Source organism: Mirounga angustirostris, unplaced genomic scaffold (assembly GCF_029215605.1).
Source record: "Mirounga angustirostris isolate CCGP_5_RB_7025 unplaced genomic scaffold, mMirAng1.0.hap1 SCAF_14, whole genome shotgun sequence".
NCBI lineage: Eukaryota > Metazoa > Chordata > Mammalia > Carnivora > Phocidae > Mirounga > Mirounga angustirostris.
Genome location: NW_026991722.1, coordinates 39,790,889 through 39,816,181, shown reverse-complemented (window position 1 = coordinate 39,816,181; position 25,293 = coordinate 39,790,889). Strand labels below are relative to the sequence as shown.

The window sequence follows — 25,293 nt, the reverse complement described above, 5'->3', positions numbered from 1 at the left end:
AAGAAATTTGGCCTTCAAGAGGATGTAGGGCAGGAGCTGAGGGACATGTGGAATCAAGGGAGGGGTTTCTTTTTCTTTTTTTTTAAGATTTTATTTATTTTATAGGGAAAGAGATCTCATGTCAGCGTGTGTACACATGAGTGTGGGAGAGGGGCAGAGGGAAAGAGAATCTTAAGCAGGCTCCACACCCAGCATGGAGCCCAATGTGGGGCTCCATCTCATGACCCTGAGATCATGACCTGAGCCGAAAGCAAGAGTTGGATGCCTGACCGACTGAGCCCCCCCCCAGGTGCCCCATTATCCCTATCTTTAAAAGAAAAACAGGGACACCTGGGGGGCTCAGTCGGTCAGGCGTCCAACTCTTGCTTTCGGCTCAGGTCATGATCTCAGGGTGGTGAGATAGAGCCCTCTGTTGGACTCTGCACTGAGCGAGGAGTTGGCTTGTCCCTATCCCTCCCCTTCTGTTCCCCCATCCGCCCCCACTCAAGCATGCACTCTCCCTCTCTCTCAAATAAATAAAATCTTTAAAGATAGGGATGGCTATTTTTCCTTCACCTCTATATCCCATTCATTTGCCAGTCCCTTTGGGTCGTTCTCATAAATGTATCCCAAATCTCATAAATGTATCCCAAACCCAGATAACTCCCTGGTTTGAGCCATTACCATCCTCACTTGGGCTAACTCAGTCTCCTCCAATCGGTTTCTCTGCATCCATTCTTATTTGGTTCTTAGCTTTTTGAAACCAGAAAACAGTCATAGTAAATGAAATCATGGTTTTGAAATAAAATCCAAACTCTTGGTCCTGGCCTATGAGATTGAATATGATCAGGCCCTTCTCCTATCTTAAGGGATCCCGTTCTGCCCTGCTGCTCCCCCGTGCTCTGTCTCCACATGGCTTCTTTCTGTTCTTTGTTCCTTGCTCATTCACTGGTCCCAGTGCTTGGCAAGCTTTTTCCTACATCTTTGAATGGCTGACTCCTTTTCATTATTCATGACTACTCAAACGTTGCCTTATCCAAAAAGTCTTCTCTGACCTTCTTATCCTCCCCACTCCCATCCTCAGTCCCTGTTTTACCTTCTTCATGGCTCTTATCATCTGAAATGATTTTGTTCATTTATTTATCTGTTGGTTACTTACATCTTCTCATTAAAAGTAAAGTCTGGGGGCGCCTGGGTGGCTCAGTTGGTTAAGCGACTGCCTTCGGCTCAGGTCATGATCCTGGAGTCCCGGGATCGAGTCCCACGTCGGACTCCCTGCTCAGCAGGGAGCCTGCTTCTCCCTCTGACCCTCCCCCCTCTCATGTGCTCTCTCTCTCTCATTCTCTCTCTCAAATAAATAAAAAAATCTTTAAAGATTTTTTTTTTTATTCATGAGAGACAGAGCGAGAGAGAAAGGCAGAGGGAGAAACAGGCTCCCAAGGAGCAGGGAGCCCAATGCGGAACTCGATCCCAGGACCCTGAGATCATGACCTGAGCTAAAGGCAGATGCTTAACCATCTGAGCCACCCAGGCGCCCAATAAAAAAATCTTAAAAAAAAAAAAAAGTAAAGTCTGGGGGAAACTGGGTAAAGTTTATGGGATTGTTATGTATTACATGTATTATTGCATGATGTATAGCGTGGATCATATATTACTATGTGTTATGTATAAATGATAAGCATGTGAATCTGTAATTATCTCAAAATAAATGTTTTTGGTTTTGTTTTTTTAAAGTAAGCTCTGTGAGAACTGGGATTTTGTCTCCTTGTCAGGAACTGTGTTCCCATCACTGGCATGCAGTTGGCACTAAAGAAATCTTATTAAATGTGTGACTTATTTTTTTAAAAGATTTTATTTATTTATTTATTTATTTATTTATTTATTTATTTATTTATTTATTTATTTACTTGAGAGAGAGAGAGCGCGCACAAGCAGAGGGAGAGGGCCCGAGGGAGAGGGAGAAGCCGGCTCCCCGCTGAGCAGGGCGCCTGATGCCCGGCTCGATTCCAGGACCCGGAGAGCATGCCCAAGCAGAAGGCAGACCCTTAACCGACTGAGCCACCCAGGCGCCCCACATGTGTAACTTACAAAACGATATATTTGGTCATGTCTAAAAGAGAATGGGGCAGGGAGTAGGATCAACAGCAGGGGACCCTGAGCCCAGGAAATCCGGGTCTCCAGAACCCTTTCCACCGCCCCATGCTACCTCCCCATTAATGGAGTATTGACTCGATATGACTGAAGTCTTGGTTAGCACTGTCTTAGGACACGCTCCGTCATAGATCGTCTTTGTTGCCTATTATGATTACAACAGTGCAGGGCAGACAGGACCATCACCTTACAAATGCGTTCTGGTTCGCTTAAAGCACGACCAGACCCACACTCTCCCGAACTTGCAAGAACGGGTAAGGACGCTCGCTGCCTGCGAGAGCCCGGAAGGCTCACAGCCGGCCCAGGTCCTCGGCTCCGCGGTTGAGGTTTCAGGTTTCAGTCCGCCCAGGAGCCCGGGCCGTCGCAGCGCGCACCGTGCGGCGGCCTCCTCCGCCCGCGCGTCTCCACGCGAAAGCCAACTCCAGGCGCGGCCGCGCACTCGTCTGCCCTGGACGGAGGTGGGGCGCCGCGGCTGAGCCTGCTGCTCGGCTGCTCGAGCTGGGCGCGCGGGGAGGCGGCGAGCGCAGCTGGGCCGGGACTTCCTTCCTCCCTCTACCGCAGGACAACAAAACAACCCGGCAGCAGGCGCTGAGCCCTTGGCAGCTGTCTGGGCGAGAGGCGCAGCGATGGGCTCGGTGCTGAGCAGCGATAGCGGCAAATCCGCCCCCGCCTCGGCCGCCCCGCGGGCCCTGGAGCGCAAGGGGGACCCCGAGCTGCCCGTCACGTCCTTCGACTGCTCCGTGTGCCTCGAGGTGTTGCACCAGCCCGTCCGGACCCGCTGTGGCCACGTGTAAGTGCCAGGGAAGCTCGGCTTGCGCGCCCACTTCTGGGGAGGGCGAGGCTGGGGGAGGCGAGGGCAGGGGGGATTTCAGAAGCCAGCGCCTGAATGGAGCTGCTGCAGGGAGACACCCGGACCCGTCGAGTCCAGGCCACGGGAAAATTGACCGGTCGGAAGGTGACACAGGATTTCAGGAGGCGAAAACAGCAACAAGCGGGCCCTGCAGCGCCCCCCGCACCCCCCCGCACCCCCCCGCCATGCCCGTCGCCGCTTGCTCCCGAAGCCCAGGTGTACAGCCCAGGGATGGGGTTCCCAGGCGCGGGACCCGCCAGGAGCCAGGGCGCCCCAGCGGGGGAGGGTGCTCTTGGCTGGACAGCCAGCACCCGCCTGGGCACAAGGCAGTGGGCTCCTGCAGAACAGTTATCCCGCTGAGCTCCGTTAATCCGAAGGTGCTCCCCTCACCGCCCCCCACCCCGCACCCCAGGTCGGTTTTGTTTTGCCGGCTGTCTGCACGTGTTCCAGAACGCCCACTGAGGCTAGCCTCTTGAGCAAACAAAGATCTGTGCAAACTGGACTTCCACCCCCACCTCCCTTTCCTAATACAAACACTCAGGCACCTCAAAGATCAACGCAGATTGGAACGTCCAAGTGACTCTGTGGTCGTAGGAGTTTAAGTACCCGCCAGGGTGGGGCTGGGAATTGAACGTTAGCACCGAGCCGTTGAGTGGAGCCCTTTCAAATCCGACCACGAAGTGACAGGAGGTTGTAGACTACCTGTCTTACGCAGCGCTTCCCTAAATCATGGAAAGTATACATAAAAATGAGCAGTTTCTAAAAAGAGTTTAAAAGCAAAATCCCTATATAAAATTGGCACGTCCTTAATTTGTGCTTGAGTAACTAGTCATGGGAGTTGGATCTGTGGATTCGTGTTCTCTGTTTACGTAGAAGTTTTCTTTCCGTGGCTGCATGGGTGTGCGACCCAGTGTGTGCGTGTTGGGGTGGGCGGGGCGGGGGGGGGAGTTGCATAGAGCCGAAGCCCACTTAATGTCTTCTTTGGCTGACCGTTTAACTATAGTTTGATGAAGCACCAGGGCAATACCGCAATGGCTAGTAAGTGCTTTTGGCTACCCAGGGAAAAAAGACCGTATTATAAATGCAAGGGCACAAAATGTTTTTCAGAGGACTTAGGTGGTCCTTGACACCTAGAGACTAGTAACTGAGAAGCACCACCGAAAGGCAGGGTATGATCCAGGAAGAAAAATGCAGCCCACACAAGTGTTTAAATAGAGAGTGCCCTGGGCATTATTTTGTGGCTGTATTTCCAAGGCCTGTTGTTTCAGCCTTGTACTTTAAACTCCAGCCTAATTGACCTCCTGACTGATTACTGATGTTGTTTCCCAGCTGTCCAGATGTAGCTCATTGACATAAATCCCAAGGCCAAGATGGAAGCCAAGATACATATTAGTTCAGTGCAGTAAAAACCTCCTGATAACTACGGGTAAATTTAGTCTGTATGAGCATTAAAACTTTAAAGTTGCACCAAAGATGCACAGTGGGCATCAAGTCTTGAAGGTTCCTTTTGTAGAACTGAATTGAGTGACTTTGATATTGGAGATTGTTATCTGATTAGGGATTGTTTTCCCCAGTTTAGATGTTGAAGGCTGTAACTTACTGTTTGCAGTGTTTTTGCCTCTGCTAAAGGATAATATAAATGTGTAAAAAGTTAAATCTTTTGTTTAATCTTTTTCTTTGTTAGAGTTTGAATAGGAAACGAGCAACTGGAAAAATAGTCATGAAGTAGCACAACAAGGGCTGGACGAATGGCCTTCCCTCACTTTACTGTTCTTTGTTTTGACAAATCTGTGTCCATTGTTCTGGCTGTGGGCAGAATTTCCATATTCCTCCTTTTGGCAAATTTACTTGGGCCCCTTCCACTTTATAAAATGTTAACTGGAGTTCCTTCTGCAGTGGAGATGTTGAGTGCTGTTAACACCATTTATACTTCCTAAATGAATTATTCTCTTCCATTGACCTTAAATTGGAAAATGAAGATATGCAAATGAAATCTCTCTATGTTACCCCATATTGAAGCTAATTTCCAAACTTGTTGAACTCATTTATTGATGCTGATTTCTGTTTATAAACCTATTTTGAGTCAAGCAAGTTATTAATAATGGCAAAAATACATTGAATGAATATGTATAGTAACACTCTATAAATTATAGAAACAGTGGGCTTGAGAGAGCAGGATTTGAAATTCAGCCCTGCCACTGACCTGCTGTGTGACCACCACATTGCTTAATCTCTTTGACTGTTTCTTCATTTGTAAAATAGGGTGAAAAATGGAATTTTTATGAGTATTTAGAAAATGTAAAAGTAGCCCATCATAAAGCCTCAACACATAATTTCTATTTCCTTTAAAGTCATTCCACAAATGAAAAACCCAGGAATGGGTATTATTTCTTATCTATATTTCTTTTGGAATAAAACTGGGCCGCAAAAGATAGATCTATGACATTTCTAGCCTTCCTTTTAGCTTGGTTCTTTTTCCTTTGGTGGCCTTTAATTAAGAAGTTCTATTTTAATGTGCTGTCATTTCAAACCGACTTTATTCATATCTCTGTATCAGTTGTTAAAAAAGATTTTGGGGAAAAGGCTTCCTACCTCTGCCTTATCTTCCGTGATCAGTGGGGGGCGGGGGGAGGGAGTAGGTAAGTTGACACTGTATAAATGAAACTGAAAGGGAATCTGATTTACATTTAAAATAAGTATTTATAAAGAAATGTGTTGACCAGTTGGGTATGATAAATAAAGGGGGAGAAAGGAGTGGAAGGCAACTCCCTAACAGGTGACAGAGATAAAGGGGGGCAGAGTTCAGCCCCCGAGGTAATGAACTCGTGATGGGGCTTGTCAAGTGTATAGTAGTCTGATAGGGAGATACCCAAATGGAAACATCCCCAAGGTACTGGGACCATTAATGGATTTGGGGAAAGGTCAGAGCTGGAGCTAAGGGAGTTATCTAAAAGCATCAAGAGGTTGAGAATGGGTCTAACAAAGCTAATAGGTACAGACTGGAGCATACTTGAGGGTACGAAGAGCCACATCTTCATTGAACTGAGTTGATTAAAATGAACTGAGTTGATTAAATTGCTCTAAGTCACAGAATTTGCCTCATTTTTAAAATGAATCTGTTGAGGATCATTCTAATGGGCTTTCAGGTAAGCGGATTAAAACTTGCCCTTTGTGGTCAAGTTACAACCTGCATCAAATTAGTGGTTCTCTAAGTAGAGTCCAAGAGTTTTCTAAAGAGTTTTCAACTGACCCAGAAATATACATCAGTGCTTTCATTCTTTTTTTAAAATATAGTATATTTTATTTTTTATTAAAAAAATTTTATCAAGGTATAATTGACATATAATATATTAGTTTCAGGTGTTCAATATAATGATTCTATCTTTGTATATATTGGAAAATGAACACCATAGAAAGTCTAGTTAACATCTGTCTACATACATAATTACACATTTTTTCTTGTGTGTTGAGAACTTTTTAAGATCTATTGTCTTAGCAATCTTCAAAATATACAGCCCAGTATTATTAACTATAGCCACCATGCTGTACATTAGAGCCCCATGACTGATTGATTTATACGTGGAAGTTTGTACCTTTAGGCCCCCTTTCACCCATTTTGCTGCCCCTTTCATTCTTACAGAAGGGGTGCAATCCGAAAGACTTCTTTTTTCTACATAAGATTAAAGCCATTTGTCTTATTTATTATTACAGATATTTATTACCTACTTGTATATTATCTGTTAGGGCGGGTTCTCTCGAGAAACAACCAATAGTGTATGTATATGTGTGTGTGTGTATATGTGTGCATGTGTGAGAAAGACTGATTTTAAGGAATTGCTTTACATTATTGAGGATAATAATCTCTTTACTTAAAGTCAGCCAATTGGGCGCCTGGGTGGCTCAGTCGTTAAGTGTCTGCCTTCGGCTCAGGTCATGATGCTGGGGTCCTGGGATCGAGTCCCACATCGGGCTCCCTGCTCGGCAGGAAGCCTGCCTCTCCCTCTCCCACTCTCCCTGCTTGTGTTCCTGCTCTAGCTATCTCTCTCTCTGTCAAATAAATAAATAAAATCTTTAAAGTCAGCCAATTATAGATGTTACACATCTACAAAATACCAGCACAGCAACACCTAGATAAGTGTTTGATTAAATAACTGAGTCCCATAGCCCACCCAAGTTGACATACAAGACTAACCATCACATCTACCAACTGAGTTTTTAAGGGTTATTAAAATCTGGTTATCAAAAACACAAATTAGGGGCGCCTGGGTGGCCCAGATGGTTAAGCATCTGCCTTCGGCTCAGGTCCTGATCCCGGGGTCCTGGGATCAAGTCCCACATCAGGCTCCCTCCTCGGAAGGGGGCCTGCTTCTTCCTCTCCCTCTGCTGCTCCCCCTGCTTGTGCTCTTTCATTCTCTCTGTCAAATAAATAAATAAAATCTTAAAAAAAAAAAACACAACACAAATTAGATCAATATCAGGCTTTCCTGTAGGCCCTTTAGGATTATACTAAGAAGTCTGGCTGTTAGGTAACCATGCACACATCTACTTGTTGCCTAAGCAGACAGTAGGAATCCGCACAATGTTCTTTAAAATAAAATCATTGTTGGGGCGCCTGGGTGGCTCAGTTGGTTCAACAACTGCCTTCGGCTCGGGTCATGATCCTGGAATCCCGGGATCCAGTCCCGCATCGGGCCCCCTGCTTGGCGGGGAGTCTGCTTCTCCCTCTGACTCTTCTCCCTCTCATGCTCTCTCTTTCTCATTCTCTCTCTCTCAAATAAATACATAAAATCTTAAAAAAATTTTTTTTTAAATAAAATAAAATCATTGTTCATTTACTTCATCCTTATTGTTTTGGTTGGTTATAGGTTGTTTGGTTAGATCTGCTCTCGCATGGAGTGCTGTCATTTATCGATGCAGCAAATATGCCCTGTTCTGTGCCGAGCACGTAGACACGTATGCTTATGGGGTTTGCATTCTCATGTGGCAGGTGGCCGATAAGCAAGATTCGAGGATGGAGTATGTCGCTTGTTATATAGTGACGGGTGTTAAGGATAAAAAAAATAAGCAAGGAAGGGATAGGAAGTATGTGGGGGAGTTGCAATTTGAGGATATTTAGAGCAGCGCTTCTCAAATTGTCGGCTGTAAAGAACCAGTGAGGTTTTGTTCATTTTATCGTGTTTTTAGCCCATCGCTGACCGATACTTTTATAAAATAAAAAATGTATTATGGAAAAAAATGAAATTTAAAAATACCAAAGATATAGAAAATACAAGCCATCATTTTTAAAATTATTAATTACATTCAACAGACATGAAGGTATTCTGGAAGATTTCTATACAAGAGAGTTGACCGCTGGATTTAGTAATGTGGAGGCTCTTGGTGACCTTGCGAAGAGCAGTTTTAGTGGGATGGTGGGTGCCCCTGCCCAACTGGAGTGGATTCGTGAGTGATCACAGGAGCCAGGGACAGGGAGCATAGAAGGCCCTTTCACGGAGTTGGGAAGCAAAGTGAAGGAGAGAAATTGGGGCAATAGCTGGAAGGAGAGGAGGGATTAAGAGAGGTGGTTTTTTTTTTTTTTAAAGATTTTATTTATTTATTGACAGAGAGAGAGCACAAGTAGGCAGAGAGGCAGGCAGAGGGAGAGGGAGAAGCAGGCTCTCCGCTGAGCAGGGAGCCCGATGCGGGGCTCGATCCCAGGACCCCGGGATCATGACCTGAGCCTAAGGCAGCTGCTTAACCCACTGAGCCACCCAGGCATCTGAGAGCGTTTTCTTTAAAAAAATTTTTTTTTCTTTTAAGAGAAGAAAAATGGAATATTCTGTATGGTTATGGAACTGAGCCAATAGCGAGGGGGAAACTGATGCACAGAAGAGAGAATTTCAGGAGCAATGGCCTTGAGTAGGAGAGAGGAGCTGGGACTTAAAGTGGGGCATTGGGAGCCAGGAGGAGGCTTGGCCTTAGCAGGAGAATGGACAGCTCATCCATTTCAAGGGATGTAGGGCATTAAATGGGCAAAGATGCAGGGAGTTGATTGAAGAGGTGGAATATTGTGGAAATTCCCATCTGATTTTCAGTTATCATTGACATATTACTTGGCCTGTGACTTGACTTTAAGACGAAACTTTGAAGTTTAAATATGAACATCCAGGCCCCTGATGGCTAAAACCAATGTACATAGAATTCTTCCTCCTCCCAATGTGCTTGGGTAAGCGTCACTTAAAATGGGATGGCTAGGGGCGCCTGGGTGGCTCAGTCATTAAGTGTATGCCTTCAGCTCAGGTCATGATCCCGGGGTCCTGGGATCAAGCCCCGCATCGGGCTCCCTGCTCAGAGGGAGGCCTTCTTCTCCCTCTCCCACTTCCCCTGCTTGTGTTCCCTCTCTCGCTGTGTCTCTCTGTCAAATAAATAAATAAAATCTTCAAAAAAAAAAAAAAAAAAGAAAAAGGGATGGTTAGAGTCTTTTGTACCATCAAGGTCCAAAAAGTCTGGAGAGCCTTTGCTCTAGGAAAGGAATGCTACTTTTTACATTGCCAGTCCTTCAAGGTCTGGCGCTTAGTAGGTGTTCAATATTCGTTGAATTAATGGATGATTCTAAAATGCCATGCAGTTGGAATACTTGAGAGAATGCCTCTCAAGCAGGGACAGCCACTCTATAGTGCCAGCCAATGGATGCTATGTGGTTGAGTAATAGATAGGAGTCCCGTGATAGTTTCTGAACTCCTTTCTTTTTATGGGGTTACTCATCTGTCCCTGGATTCCTGAGAATTTCAGAAGGATGTAATTAAGCTGGCCTGAGATTTGCCTCCTCTGGTGGTTGGACTGCTCTGTGTTTACTTAGTAACATTAGTATTGTCGCAGGCAAATTAAATAGTAGTGATCTATTAAATTACGCATTCTCTAACAAACAGAACCTAAATAATGTAGCAGATGGAGTTTTATGCCCAGATTTTCCTTAGACTTGGCTACCAGCCCCATGGGCTGGTAACATTACAGAATCTTGGGCCCCATGTCCCACCTACTCAATCGGAACCTGCATTTTATTTAATAGGATGTTCAGGTGATTTATATTCACTTTAAAGTTTTAAGCACAGCTCTAGCTGCCCCTGCTTCATTGACAGTAAAATACAGCAAGGTGAGGACCGCATTTGAAGGTTCTAGAGAGGCACCCCGCTGAGATTTTAAGTTAAAGGAGATAAAATTGTCTTGACGAGGTTACATTTTAAATCAACACGCAATGCGGTGTAGAGATATGCAGAGTCAGGTCTTGGAGGCCGAATGATTCCCAGGATGAACTTTGATGGAACCTAACTGAATACAGAAATAACATCAAGGGAAATCTCAGGGGCAGTGGGCGGCTGGAGGGCTTTGCTCTAGGAATAGCTGCACTCAGGCCGAACGTGTAGGTGAAGAGGGAGTGTGTGTGTGTGTGTGTGTGTGTTTATTGCCTTACATTGGAATGTTTTGGCCTGAGACTCTTACCACTTGGAATAACAATAACAACTTCCCTTACTCTGTTTACATTTTCAAGCTCACCAAGCCCCTCAAGATTTTCATTCAGCTTCGTATTGGCCTCCCCACAGTGAGGCAGCCTAGTGTTGAGAACATAAATAAAATGTTAGATCGGCCTCATGTTGCCAGTGGCTCTTGCAGAGTCCTATTTGGGGACCATGTCTGAATACTTACTTTGCCTGTCTAGCCCTGGACCCCATGGAATCCCTAATGCATCCCTTCCCTCCTTAAATTTATGATACTCAGGGTTCGGTTTTAGCTCTTAAGATTGAGTACCTAATTTTACCCAGTGTCTTCAGCAAGACTTTCCTCATTTTTCTACAGTGCTTTGCTGACCTCTTCATTATAAAGGGTTTTTATTGATAATCACTTAATTTAGGGAAACAGGGGTTAATAAAGTTATCAGAGGGAGCAGGGTATTTAAGTTTCCGTCCGGTTTCAAAGTTCTTAGAGTCATTATCCAGTTCCTAACTCATGTCTTCAGGAGCTGCAAACTGCAAGTGATGTAAATGAATGTGGAGGGTGAGTCCTCCACAGGATGAGGATGGGTGTGCCAGCCCATGTGACCACATGGGAATTGAGTCCAGAGTTGGAGGAGACTAGCTTTTAAAAGAAGCCAGAAATCTGGGTTTAGTTGTAAAATCTGATTTTTTTTTTAAAGATTTTATTTATTTATTTGAGAGAGAGAGAGAATGAGAGACAGAGAGCACAAGAGGGAAGAGGGTCAGAGGGAGAAGCAGACCCCCCGCTGAGCAGGGAGCCCGATGTGGGACTCGAATCCCGGGACTCCAGGATCACGACCTGAGCCGAAGGCAGTCGCTTAACCAACTGAGCCACCCAGGCACCCAAAATCTGATTTTTTTAAAAAAAATTTTTTTTAGGTGGGGAGGGGCAGAGGGAGAGGGAGAGAGAGAATCTTAGGCAGGCTCCACGCCCAGCACGGAGCCTGACCGAGCCACCCGGGCACCCCGCAAAATCTGATGTTAAAGCAATGGCAACTCACTCAGAATTTTTGAAAACATTGAACTGGTCTAAAAAAAATGTAATTGACTTCTATCTTCAGCTTCTGTCTTTCACCTAATTTCTCCTCATTGTGATTATGTCTTTTATGATTCATCATTCTCAACTACCTTTTGAAGGTGGAGAGGGGGGCAGACAAATAGGAATCCCTTATCTCCTTAGGTTTGTGTTCGTTTCTATCCCTTGGGTTCTTTCAGAAGGACCTAACACTCTTCCTTATTAATGCAAATGTTGGGCCCTGCCAAGAAAATTCTCCTTTGATCCGTTCCTCATAACTGATTGAGTTATTTCAATTTACTGAGTAACTACTGTGTGCCTGGGGTGGTGTAGGAGGTAGGCCTGCAAGATTGTGAATGGTTCTGAGCGGTATGTATTTCTGTGATCTGCTTCATACTTGTCGTTTCTGGCCTGTTGTCACTGGGGCATTTTTGTTTTGTTGTGTTGCTTTTTAGCTTTATTGAGGTGATATAGTACAATTCACACAAAATGTACAAGTTGACAAATTTTGGTAATTATGTGACTACCTCCGCAAACAAGATCTAGAACAGTTAGTTCCATTGCCCTAAAAAGTTCCTTCACGTCCTTTGTAGACAATCCCCTCCCCAAGCCCCTGGCTCCAACAACCCCATCTGCTTTCTGTCACTAGGTTTTGGAATCATACAATCAGTAGTCTCTTGTGTTTGACTTCTCTCACGTAGGATAATATATTGTCATTTGGTATGTTGTAAGTCCCTTTGCCTCACTTCCAAAATGAATCCTAAATCTGTCCACTTACACTGCCTCCTGTTACTTTGTTGGTCTCGGCCATCATCCTCTCTTGAACTGGCTCTTACGATGGCTTAAACCCGAGCTCCTCACTGCTTTGGCTCTTGTACCTCCGTAATCTGTTCTTTACACAAGAACCAGAGTGATCTATGTAATTTAAATCAAATTATGTCACCCTCCTATTTAAAACCCTCCAGTGCCTTCCCATCACCCTTAGTTATGGCTTTATGCTCTGTCTCCTGCCCACTTTACGCCCCCTCCCACGTCTCCACGTACTCTCCCTGGGGCCCCCTGCCTCTCAAGCATGCTGGCTTTCTGTACCTCAGCAGGATGGTCCCTATCTTTTGTACCCCCTTTTTTTCAGTTTGGAAAACCATTCCCAGATCTTCTTTAGAGGGGTGCCTTCAAATATCATCTCAGGGACCACCCATCTAAATGCTCCCCTTGCCCCATTCACTCTATTTTCATTGTCAGCTGTTTTCTTCTTCTCAAAGCATTTATCATTTTTTTAAAAAAGATTTTATTTATTTATTCGACAGAGGGAGACACAGCGAGAGAGGAACACAAGCAGGGGGAGTGGGAGAGGGAGAAGCAGGCTTCCCGCTGAGCAGAGAGCCCGATGCGGGGCTCGATCCCAGGACCCTGGGATCACGACCAGAGCCGAAGGCAGACGCTTAAGGACTGAGCCACCCAGGCGCCCCAGCATTTATCATTTGTCAGTCTATTTCTTTACCTGCTTATTGCCTCCCTCCTCATTCTAGAACTCTGAGAGCAGGGACCTTAGGCACTGCCACAATTTCATCCCTGGCATGAGCAGCTGGCAAAAGTAAGCTATTGCTAAAAATTTCACCAGTGCATGAATGCTTATATGGATAGGTCTAGGGAGGTTTGTGCAGTTTTATACATTCTCTCATAGTCTTCTCTATAACCATGGATTAACTGTTGTTGCTAGAAGCTACACATATCCAGTTTTAGACGGTTTGTATTTTCTCTCTTCAGCCTTTTGTTACATTCTAGATTGTTCTGCGCTCTTTGCGTTTGTTTAAATAATCATAAATGCAGTGTAATCTTTTCCTCACACTGAATTTGGATGCCCTTAAAAATATATTTTTAAAAATGTTTTTCTGGGGCGCCTGGGTGGCTCAGTTGGTTAAGCATCTGCCTTCGGCTCAGGTCATGATCCCAGGGTCCTGCGATCAAGCCCCACATTGGGCTCCCTGCTTGGCGGGGAGCCTGCTTCTCTCTCTCCCTCTGCCTGCCACTCCCCCTGCTTGTGCTCTGTTACTCTCTCTGTCAAATAAATAAATAAAATCTTAATAAAATAAAATAAAAATAAAAAAGATTAAAAAAAAATGTTTTTCTCTTCATGTTCCATTAAAAATTTCAGGCCTCTCATCCTCCAAACATTTCCCTTCCTAATTTTACAACTCAATTTTTCTCAAGAGTAAAGAAAATTTAAGTCCTAGTAAGGTGGTTAATTTTTTCTAGCATTTTTTCCCTAACATTTTATTATGAAAAATTTTAAACATAGAGCTAAGTTGAAAGAAATGTAAAGTGAACACCTATATATTCACTACCTAGATTCTACAATTATTAATTTTGCCATATTGCTTTTAGTTCTCATTTTATCACATACCTATCCATCATCAGTCTATCTTCTTTTTGGATACATTTCAGAGTAGGTTACAATGATCAGCACACTCTATTTCCTTCTTATATCAAGATGCATAATATTGGGGCGCCTGGATGGCTCAGTTGGTTAAGCGTCTGCCTTTGGCTCAGGTCATGATCCCAGGGTCCTGGGATCGAGCCCTGCATAGGGCTCCCTGCTCCGCAGGAAGCCTGCTTCTCCCTCTTCCTCTGTCCCCTGGCTTGTGTTCTTTCACTTGCTCTCTCTCTCTATCTCAAATAAATGAATAAAATCTTTTTAAAAAAAGATGCATATTATTAATCAGATTTATGTTTTTTTAAGGTAAATTACACATGTAGTGAAATGAATACATCCTTAGTATAATCCCTATTGAGATATAGAATATTTTCATTACCTCCAGAGAGTTTCCTCATGTCCCTTCCCAGCCAATCCCTGTCCATATATCCCCACGGGCAACCATTGTGCTTTTTTTCTCTACCGTAGATGAGTTTTGCCTGTTCAAGAACTTCATATAAGTGGAATTATACAGGCTGTGCTCTGTTGTGTCTGGCTTCTTTCACGCAGTATGTCTTTGAGGTTCATCCATTTTGCTGCATATGTTAGTAATTTGTATTTTTTATTGCTGTGTGGTATTCCATTGTAGGAATATGCCCCAGTTTGCTTATTCATTTTCTTATTGATGGACACCAGGGTTATTTCCAGTTTGGGGCTGTTACAAATACATTCCTTATTAATATTCTTGTACAAATAGATAAATGTTTTCATTTCTCTTTATTTAATGAATACATGGGCTTGGTATTGCAGGACCAAAAGATGCCTATATGTTTTGCTTTATAAAAATCTACCAGACCATTTATCCCAATGATTGTAGGTGATTAACTTTTTTAAAGAATCATTTATTGTGTAGGTAATATGGTCATAGGGTTCAAACTTGAAATTTGACAATGACAGTACCCACCTCTTCTTTCCCGTTCCCATTTCTCCAAAACACTAGGTAAATGTTCTTTTTTATTTATATCACATACCCACCTCTTCTTTCTAGTTCCCATTTCTCCAAAAGGTAGGTAAAGGTTCTTTTTTTAAATCTTTTTAGATGTTTTTATACATCTATAAACCTATAAATAGCTCATACTATATAGATAGTTCTAACTTTGCTTTCTTTTCGTTTATTTAAATTCAAGTTAGTTAACATATAGTGTATTATTAATTTTGGGGTAGAATTTAGTGATTCATCAGCTGCATATAATACCCAGTGCTCATCCCAACAAGTGCCCTCCTTAATGTCCATCACCCAGTTACCCCATTCCCCACCCACCTCTCCTCCAGCAACCCTGTTTCCTATAGTTAAGAGTCTCTTATGGTTTGTCTCCCTCTCTGTTTTTATCCTATTTTTTTTCCTTCCCTTCCCCTATGTTCATCAGTTTTGTTTCTTAAATTCCACATATGAGTGAAATAATATGGTATTTGTCTTTCTCTGACTGACTTATTTTGCTTACCATAATACACTCTAGTTCTATCCACGTCGTTGCAAATGGCAAGATTTCATTTTTGATGGCTGCATAATATTCCTGTGTGTGTGTGTGTGTGTGTGTGTACTGCATCTTCTTTATTCATTCATCTGTCGATGGATATCTGGACTCTTTCCATGGTTTGGCTATTGTGGACATTGCTGCTATAAATATTGGGGTGCAGGTGCCTCTTTGAATCACTATTTTTGTATCCTTTGGGTAAATACCTAGTAGTGCGATTGCTGGGTCATAGGGTAGCTCTATTTTTAACTTTTTGAGGAACCTCCATACTGTTTTCCAGAGTGGCTGCACCAGTTTGCATTCCCAACTACACTTTGCTTTCTAAGAGGTTTTATTTTTGAGTTATCTTGTTTTTGTGCCTTGTTATATGGCATATATGTACATGTACATATATATATATATATCATACACACACACACACACACACACATTACCTAAACCTGAATAGCCTTGTATGGATTCTAATTAGACAATTCATTTAATGTTTGATCACTTACGTACTTTTTATGCTAATGTACTAGAGTAAGGATGTTAAATTCTCCAGTTCACAAGACTTGAATTTGAAAATTGTACCTTTTAGGGGAGACTTTTAATCTCAGATTTTTTGGACTAAGCCATTCTGCAATCTTATTTCTGCACCCCAAAAAGCGAGACTTAAGCTGCAGTAGCATCCATTCCTCTCCTTATTGGTAACACTTTAAAAAATCATGGTTTTTATGTACTCATAACCCGCAAGTTCGGTCTGTCCCAAAACACCTTAGTCTTGATGTGTTTTCTTCATTTAATAATCACTTTTGTTAAAATGGGTACAGCTAATTGATCTATGGGATTTGCAACTAATATTCTCATTGAATGCAATAATGTCTGTCTCATGCTCATTTGAGAGTTTCATGCCACAGGTAACATCATTGTGCAAACATAAGGGAGTTACAGTGAGGGACTTGATTTTTTTTAAATGCCTTAAGTGTGCTACTTTTCATGTATATCTACTAGGCATTTCCATTGTTGTAGTTATCAGTTGTAAGTGCAAAAGCACTACAAAATGACAGTAGAAATGTACTCTGTGCAAAGTTGACTGGTTTATACAGGTTATATACAGGTTATACTGGTTTATACATCCATAGTTTTAGTTTTGCTGCTTCTGTTTGTCACTGGGAGGAATTGAGGTGACTTAAAAAGGACTACAGTTCTTTCTTGACTCACAGTGGGGTTATGTCCCAATAAATCCATCCTAAAAAGTAAGTCAAAATGCATTTAGTACACCTAACCTACCAAACATCATAGCTTCGTTAGTCTGCCTTAAATATGCTCAGAACACTTACGTTAGCTCACAGTTAGGCAAAATCATCTAACACAAAGCCTATTTCGTAATAAAAGTGTTGAATATTTTGTGTCATTTATTGAATACTGTCCTGAAAGTGGACAACAGAATGGTTGTCTGGGTATAGAATGATTGTAAGTGTATCAGTTGTTTATCTGCATGGCTGACTGGGAGCTGCCCAGCGCGGCAAGAAGAGGATTTCCTGCCTACCAGGAAAAGCTCAAAATTCAGAATTTGAAGTACAGTTTCTCCTGAATGAGTATCGCTTTTACATCACTGTAAAGTCAAAAAATCGTAAGTGGAACCACTGGGGTAATTGGGGACCTTACACGCATACTTTTGAGCTCCTTCCAAAACTGTTTGAGGTTCAAAGTACTTACTGTCTTCAGGCTGTGTAAATTCAGCAAGCTGTTACATGTCTCTGAACCTCTGTTTGCCTCCAGTCAAGGAAGGAGAGAGCAGAGCAGCATGTTAGGATTACTCTGAGAGCTAAACAAAAGCATGCCGATCAGTGCCCACCACAGGGCTCAACACCAATATTCGTCTTCCGTTTGTATTGGTATAAAACTCAAGTAAGTTGTGAAGAAAGGGGAAGTCTTTTGTTGACCAAGAAAGCAAAGTATCATCTGCTTGCTCCTAAATCATGTAAACGAATAATTCATGTCAGAACCCTAAATGTTGTATGAGGATTACAGCTTGAACATTTGGACCACTTGTAGTAAATACCCTTCAAGACTACACTCTGAGAACCACTTCTTAGGGACTCAAAGAAATGCAAGGGCAGATTGGGTCTTGGAACTTGCGGGTAATCTACTTGAGGCACAGAGAAATGAAATACAGCATAGGACTCAGATCTTGTCTTCAGCAGGGGATTGTGGGCACCTTGACTGAGGTTCCACCAGATTGTATTTCATATAAGAGGTGTAGTTCCTGCAGAGTGAAATCAGGGTGCTATTTGCAAGAGGAAGTGGATGCTGGACAGGCATAAACATCACGCAGATGCCTCAAGAACAATGCAGATGTTCTTCAGCATCCTCTGTGTGTGTATAAGAATTTTGTAACAGATGCAGAAGAGAGTTCTTTTAAGCATCAGTCATGGCTAATATGATTGAGAGTTCAGTTTGGGAAATTTCAGTGAACTATATACCTATGATACGTGAACTTTTCTACATATATATAATTTTTTTTTAAGATTTTATTTATTTATTTGAGACAGAGAGAGAAAGAGAGCAAGGGGTGGGAAGGGGCAGAGGGAGAGGGAGAAGCAGACTCCCTGCTGAGCACGGAGCTTGATGTGGGACTCGATCCCAGGACCCTGAGATCATGACCTGAGCCGAAGGCAGACGCTTAACCGACTAAGCCACCCAGGCGCCCCAGTATATTTAAATTTTAAAAAGCTTAACTTTTGCCATAAATTAATATTCCCAAATAGATAGTATATGGTGAGCACTTTAAGAGCTATCAGGCCACGCTCGTGTGTATAACTTATCTGAATGTCATTTTTACTTTTGTGTGCACTTAGCCTTCAACAACTCCTATAAATAGGTCCAGATTTTCTGTGAATTCTATTGGTTATGTTAAGATTTTATTATAATCATCTTTAAATAAGCCAGAGAATAAATTTCTTGACCTGGAGGACATTCCTAATAGTGCTCATTTTGATTAGATAATTTTCTATACCCGGGGATGACATTAAAATTATTTTGTAAGGCTGATCACGTGCATGGTATTTTGCCTCCTGGATTTCTTGCTATATTCTTATCTCACATACAAAATCCCACAGAGCAAAGACCTATTCCCGCGCCCCTCCCCCCCACATTTGGGGTAAAATAGGATTAGAGAAAAGAAAGAACACATTAGCTATCCTTTGGGTTCTAGTTTTAATTCGGCTTACAGGAATACTCTTTTCACCACTTTGTGCCCTTCTGTTCAAATGCACGCAGTGCGTGTAGCGAGAACGTGTGACTCCAAAGCAGTCTTACTGGGAAGGTAAGAAGCTCTCTGCCCAGTAGAGGATGCAAATGCACTTCTAACTTGGCAGTACAGCTAGCTCCTAGTGGACAAGGTGTCGTTAAAATACACTTTACCCAGAGGAACACACAGCGCTGGCTCCCTTATACCTTAAAAGGAAAATAACGTATTCTTGGTTTGTTTGGGGCAGATTCTGCCGTTCCTGTATCGCTACCAGTCTAAAGAACAATAAATGGACCTGTCCTTATTGCCGGGCCTATCTTCCTTCAGAAGGAGTTCCAGCCACCGATGTAGCCAAAAGAATGAAATCCGAGTACCAGAACTGCACCGAGTGTGACACCCCGGTATGTGGCCTCTCTCTGTGCTCACGGTTACTGGCTTAGACCGCCGAGGAAATTGTCACGTGGCCAATCATTTCACCTGTGCCTCTGACTTCATCCTACTGGGTCTTTCTGAAGTTTACTGTCCCCGCCTCTCCCCTGCCTTTTCTCCAATTTCCTATGTGTAGGCTATGGTGAACTTGGCCCCCGACTCCTACCGTCTCATTTTTCAAACCAACGCTTTCACCGACCACCTCCCTCTCCTCCCTTCCCATCACTCCCGTGACCACCCCCTCCTGTTATGTGGCCTCCATTCCCGCTACTCTTTCAGCCCACCCATGAATAGCTTTATTTTTAAATCCAGTGGCACAATTCCTCCTGTATTCTGGACTTTGCAGTATTTCTCTCTGGTGATCCTGTGTCCCTTGTTGCAGGTTTCCTCCTTTGATGCTGTTCTAGCCTGGTTAGATCATGTGAAGTCTTGCAGGCCATGGAAAAGAGTCTAGATTTTATCCTAAACGCAATAGTGAGTCATGGGAAGAGTGTACTCTTTTGATCGGGTTTATATATCTATTTTTTTTTAAAGATTTTATTTATTTATTTGAGAGAGAGAATGAGAGAGAGAGAGCAGGAGAGGGGGGAGGGTCAGAGGGAGAAGCAGACCCCCCGCCGAGCAGGGAGCCCGATGTGGGACTCGATCCCGGGACTCCAGGATCATGACCTGAGCCGAAGGCAGTCGCCTAACCAACTGAGCCACGCAGGCGCCCTATATATCTATTTTTAAAGATTTTATTTATTTATTTGAGAGAGCGCACAAGCTGGGGGGGAGGGGCTGAGGGAGAGGGAGGAGCAGACTTCCTTGCTGAGCAGGGAGCACCATGTGGGGCTCGATCCCAGGACCCTGGGATCATGACCTGAGCCAAAGGCAGACGCTTAACCATCTAAGCCACCCAGGCGCCCCAGATCGGGTTTATATTTTTAAGATAACTGCTCTCTCATGTGAGTGGAGAATGGCTTGGAGGGGGCAAGAGCAGGATTGGTGGAGCCAATTCAGTGCCTATTGGGATGGGTCAGGTAAGGAAGCTGGATTAGGGTGAGAACATTAGACAGGGAATAAGAGTTTGTTTCAAGGGGCACTTAGGAGAGCGAATTGAAGGAAATTGGTACCAGACTGGATGTGGGGCTGAATGAGAGTATAAAGTGTCAAAAATACCTCCTGGGTTTCTGATGTGCGTAGGTAGGTGTAGGTGAGGGTGCTGCTATGGGGAGCAGATTTGGAGAAGAATCCACAGTTTTAAATATGTTAACGTTTGAACTACTAAGGGGAAGATACTATTATACAGAGTCTAGAGTAATCAAAGGAGAGATTATGTGCTAAGGGTCTGAATTTTTTGAGAGAACCTTTTTTTTTTAATTTTTTTAAAAATTTATTTATTTGAGGGCGCCTGGGTGGCTCAGTTGGTTAAGCGACTGCCTTCGGCTCAGGTCATGATTCTGGAGTCCCGGGATCGAGTCCCGCATCGGGCTCCCTGCTCGGCAGGGAGTCTGCTTCCCCCTCTGACCCTCCTCCCTCTCATGCTCTCTGTATCTCATTCTCTCTGTCTCAAATAAATAAATAAAATCTTTAAAAAAAATTTATTTATTTGAGAGAGAGAGAGAGAGAAACAGCATGAGAGGGGATAGGGTCAGAGGGAGAAGCAGGCTCCGCGCTGAGCCGGGAGCCCAATGCGGGACTCGATCCTAGGACCCTGGGATCATGACCTGAGCCGAAGGCAGTCGCTTAACCAACTGAGCCACCCAGGCGCCCTTGAGAGAACCTTTCTTGATTGTTAATCTACATTATAGCCTGTTATGCTTTCTGAGTACCCTGCGCTTTCTCTTTGTACTGTTTATCACCATTTGGAATTATGCTTTTGTGATTTTTAAATGTACCTCAGTTATCCCCACCAGAGTTAAGTTCTGTGAGGTTAAGGACTATGTCTGTTTTATTGGCGACTGTGTGTGTACCCAGCACTTTGAAGTGACTGGAACAGAGTTAGTGCTTAATATATTTTTTGAATATATAAGACTCAAGAACCTACTCATGGCTGTCTGACTACAAAATTTATACATGGTCTTTGGAGTCAGACTTCCTGGGGTCACATGGGCATTCTCTCACTTATTATTTGTGATGTGGGGACGTTATTATCTAAGTTTTTGCTCATGTTTTTGTAAAATGAGGAAAAAGATAGCATTCATGTCACAGAATGGTGAATAGCTGTAAGGGAAAATGATAAAATATATATGGCTTTTGGCACTGTCTGGAACATGGCAAATGCTCAGAATAATAGCTTTTTACATTCGTAATAATAGATTATTACTTATTTTTATTTTGATATTTTTTGTCATCATATAAAATTCAACATGCACAAAGTCAAACTCACCCTAGTATTCTGTCATCCAGTTTTTTTGTTTTGTTTTGTTTTTTAAAGGTTTTATTTATTTGACAGAGAGAAAGACAGCCAGAGAGGGAACACAAGCAGGGGGAGTGGGAGAGGGAGAAGCAGGCTTCCCGCGGAGCAGGGAACCTGATGCGGGGCTCGATCCCAGGACCCTGGGATCATGACCTGAGCCGAAGGCAGACGCTTAACGACTGAGCCACCCAGGCGCCCCCATCCAGTTTTTTTTTTAATCCCACTTCTGGTGTCTGTCAGAAACGAGAACATTCTCTCAATTATCCTGGCTAGAAATCCCCTTCCTTTTTTCACCCTGATCATTCACAAATATTTTGATTTTTCCTTTGAGGTATTTCTTATATCTGTCTCTTCCTTTTTATGTTCTTCTTCTTGCCAGGAATATTGCCATTCCTTCTAGAATCATTTTAAGACTCTCCTTATTCTTCAGAGTCCCAGCCAGATCTCCATTCCACGAGGCCTGGCCTTAGTATTGCAGTTTCATATCTACTTGTCCAGGTGTGTTTTTTTCCCCCTCTATTAGATGATCAACAGCTTTAGAGCAAGCACAGTGGCTTATGTTTCTTATGCCATCTCTCACAGTGTCTTACATGAATTTATCAATTCATTTGTCAGTATACGGTCCCCACATTTCTAATTTGTATCAAGAATGCTTATCTTTGGGGCACCTGGGTGGCTCAGTCGTTAAGCGTCTGCCTTCAGCTCAGGTCATGATCCCAGGGTCCCAGGATCGAGCCCCACATTGGGCTCCCTGCTCAGCGGGAAGCCTGCTTCTCCCTCTCCCACTCCCCCTGCTCGTGTTCCCTCTCTCACTGTGTCTCTCTCTGTCAAATAAATAAATAAATAAAATCTTTAGAAAAAAGAAAAAGAATGCTTATCTTTGTTGTTCAAGGAATACAAAGAGGAAGAAAGAAACTTTTAAGAAAAGTAATAAAGAGATGTGAGAGAATTGATGTGCAAAGTTGGATATGAAAGCTTGGGAAAACAGTGTGTTTTAAGACAGCTACCTCGATGGGTCCTAGGTGGATATGGGTAAAACGGATTTGTTTTCACTTTTCCACTTGCTTTTATTTTTGTCCTTTGTTAAGCAATCGTAACAGTTTCCTTGACGGGGTAGATTTCATGTTTGAGGTTTAACTTCCGTAGCTCGAGCAAAACGAAGCAAGGTCAACCACCTTACCACAGCTATACAAAGCTTCCTTTGGTGCAAGATCTTATCAGAGTTTCTAATGAAACATTTAGTAGCATGTGTGTTATGGAGCCACAGATCCCTCATGGTTAGGATCTCTGAATGTATATCTGGAGGAACAAGGGCTCTTTATTCTGCCTTGGTAAAAATGGACTGTAAGAGCTGTCTTTTATGTTTGCTCTTAATCGGGCCATTAAGTATACTGTATATTGTGGATTCACTTAATACTGTTGGATATATTATAAAACCGTAGTATTTATATCTTTCCCTGAGGCACAGGACTTCCTTTTACTTACTATGGCCATCTTTAAAATTAAAATCCATCTATTGGTTCTTTTTATCTCTCTTGTTTTCCTTTCCCTCTGTCTCTTCTTACGTTCCCCCCCCCCCTCCATCTTGCTTGCACTCTTTCCTCTCCCCTTTATCTGTCTCACTTCTTACCATCACCAGCTTAGGTAATGGTGTCCAAAAAAAGTAAATTTGAGTTAATATGTCTTTCCACTTTATTTGTTGTTGTTGTTGTTGTTAAAGATTTTATTTCTTTATTTGAAGAGAGCACAAGCAGAGGGGAGGGGCAGAGGGAGAGGGAGAAGCAGGCTCCCCACTGAGCAGGGAGCCCAACGTGGGACTCGATCTCAGCACCCTGGGATCATGACCTGAGCCGAAGGCAGATGCCCAGTGACTGAGCCACCCAGGCACCCCGTCTTTCCACGTTAAAAAAACATATGCTTTCCAGGGGTGCCTGGGTGGCTCAGTCGGTTAAGCATCTGACTCGTGATTTTGGCTCAGGTCATGATCTCAGGGTCCTAGGATCGAGCCCTGCATCAGGCTCTGCGCTCAGCATGGAGTCAGCTTGAGGATTCTCTCTCCCTCTCCCTTTGCCCCTCACCTTGCTCACTCGTGTGTGTGTGTGCTCACTCTCTCAAATAAATAAGTAAATAAATATTTTAAAAATAAAAGTAAAATAAAAAATATATGCTTTCTAGAAGAACAAACTCAAGAACTCAACATTTGGGTCTTCTAAGTATTAGAGACATTTGTAAAGTGTTATTCTTGATAATGCCTTAACTTTGTTGTACTCTTGTCATGAATACATCCTTTTAATCAGCTGACCCATTGCTATGACCTTATTTGCAATAATGAAAGTAATAAAGCTGGATCACATAAGACTTCATTGAGCCCCTTTTCAACAGGGACTTTATTTTGAATTTGCTTTTATATAGGTTTGCCTCAGCGAAATGAGGGCACACATAAGATCTTGTGAGAAGTATATAGATAAGTATGGACCGCTGCAGGAACTTGGGGAGACGGCAACCAGGTTTGTTTCGACACAATGTAATTGAATGTTAAACTTGATATGCCTGTAAAGAAGTTAATAGGCTGGAAAGGTTAACCTTCTTATTGTGAAAATATGTATGGAGTTGTGTTCAGGCTCTGAACCATAACACCTATTATTGGTAGTCATTTGTTAATGGCAATAATTATGAAAGAATTTTGCTTTCTCTACTTGAAAAGTGTTGCATAAGGGGAACCGAGTATTGGAGAGATTGGGAGAACTTGCCCAGACAAGTTTGTATTAAGGAAGATCCAAAAATAGAATGTGGAACTGTTCAAGTTCCACAAGGCTCTGCTTTCTGACTAATGGCTTGAAGTGGGTCCTGGTTCAGAGCCTTTCTTTTCACCATTCCACTGCCACTGCTCAGTGCCCCAGCTCATTTCCTCTGGTTTTGCTGGTTTGGCTTTAGAAGGTAGGAAGTGACATCTCAGTATATAGTCTGACAAGGAAGAACAGGCCTGGGCCAGACATCCTAAACCCGATACATTTTGGTGGGTAATGTTTTATGGGGCTGGAGGAAGGGTGGAGGTGGTAGTAGGGGCAATGGAGAATATTGACCATTATTTGTTGTTCCTTAAAAAAAAAAAAAAAAAAGAAATGAAATGAATCTGGGCATGACCTATCCTGTAATTACAAAGTTTGGAGTCTCTCTCTCCCAACAAAATAAGGAAATGATTTGTGTTTCCCTGCATAGGCTAATGGCTTGGAAACCATTAGTGGTATTCCATAAGAGTGTGATATTTTTTCTCTATCCTGAAGGAAAATGTTAGTCTTACTTATTTTAAGAAAATACACTTGGGTGCCTGGGTGGCTCAGTTGGTTAAGCGACTGCCTTCGGCTCAGGTCATGATCCTGGAGCCCCAGGATCGAGTCCCACATTGGGCTCCCCGCTCAGCAGGGAGTCTGCTTCTCCCTCTGACCGTCCCCCCTCTCCTGCTCTCTCTCTCTCATTCTCTCTCTCAAATAAATAAATAAAATCTTTAAAAAAAAAAAAAAAAGAAAATACACTCAAAGCTTAAATTTCCTAACCTGAAAGTCTAAATGATTGCCCTGCTTCCTTTTGTTTTACCAGATAGTGCTTTGCAAATGTATCCATTATGGTAGGATTAGTTTTATAGCGTGATGTTATAAATTTTAAATGAGGATTTTAGCTCAAAGCAGAGTATGAATTCTGTTAGATTGGCTGCAAGAACCAATAAGAAGGAAGGATAATAAATGGGTTAAGAAAAGGTATGGGTTTGACTGCAAG

The 25,293-nt window shown here is 43.0% G+C and overlaps 1 protein-coding gene across 1 annotated transcript in view; it reads left to right on the top strand.

Moving 5' to 3' along the window:
* The first annotated feature begins 2,559 nt into the window (after nucleotides 1–2,559).
* The window catches only part of RNF125 (ring finger protein 125), a 38,570-nt gene continuing 15,836 nt past the window's right edge, over nucleotides 2,560–25,293 (top strand). Inside the window, exons 1-3 of the mRNA XM_045886879.3 lie at nucleotides 2,560–2,920; nucleotides 18,937–19,090; nucleotides 23,932–24,026. Of these exons, the coding sequence (XP_045742835.1) occupies nucleotides 2,757–2,920; nucleotides 18,937–19,090; nucleotides 23,932–24,026 (413 nt within the window). The 5' untranslated portion in view covers nucleotides 2,560–2,756. The remainder of the gene's footprint in view (nucleotides 2,921–18,936; nucleotides 19,091–23,931; nucleotides 24,027–25,293) is intronic.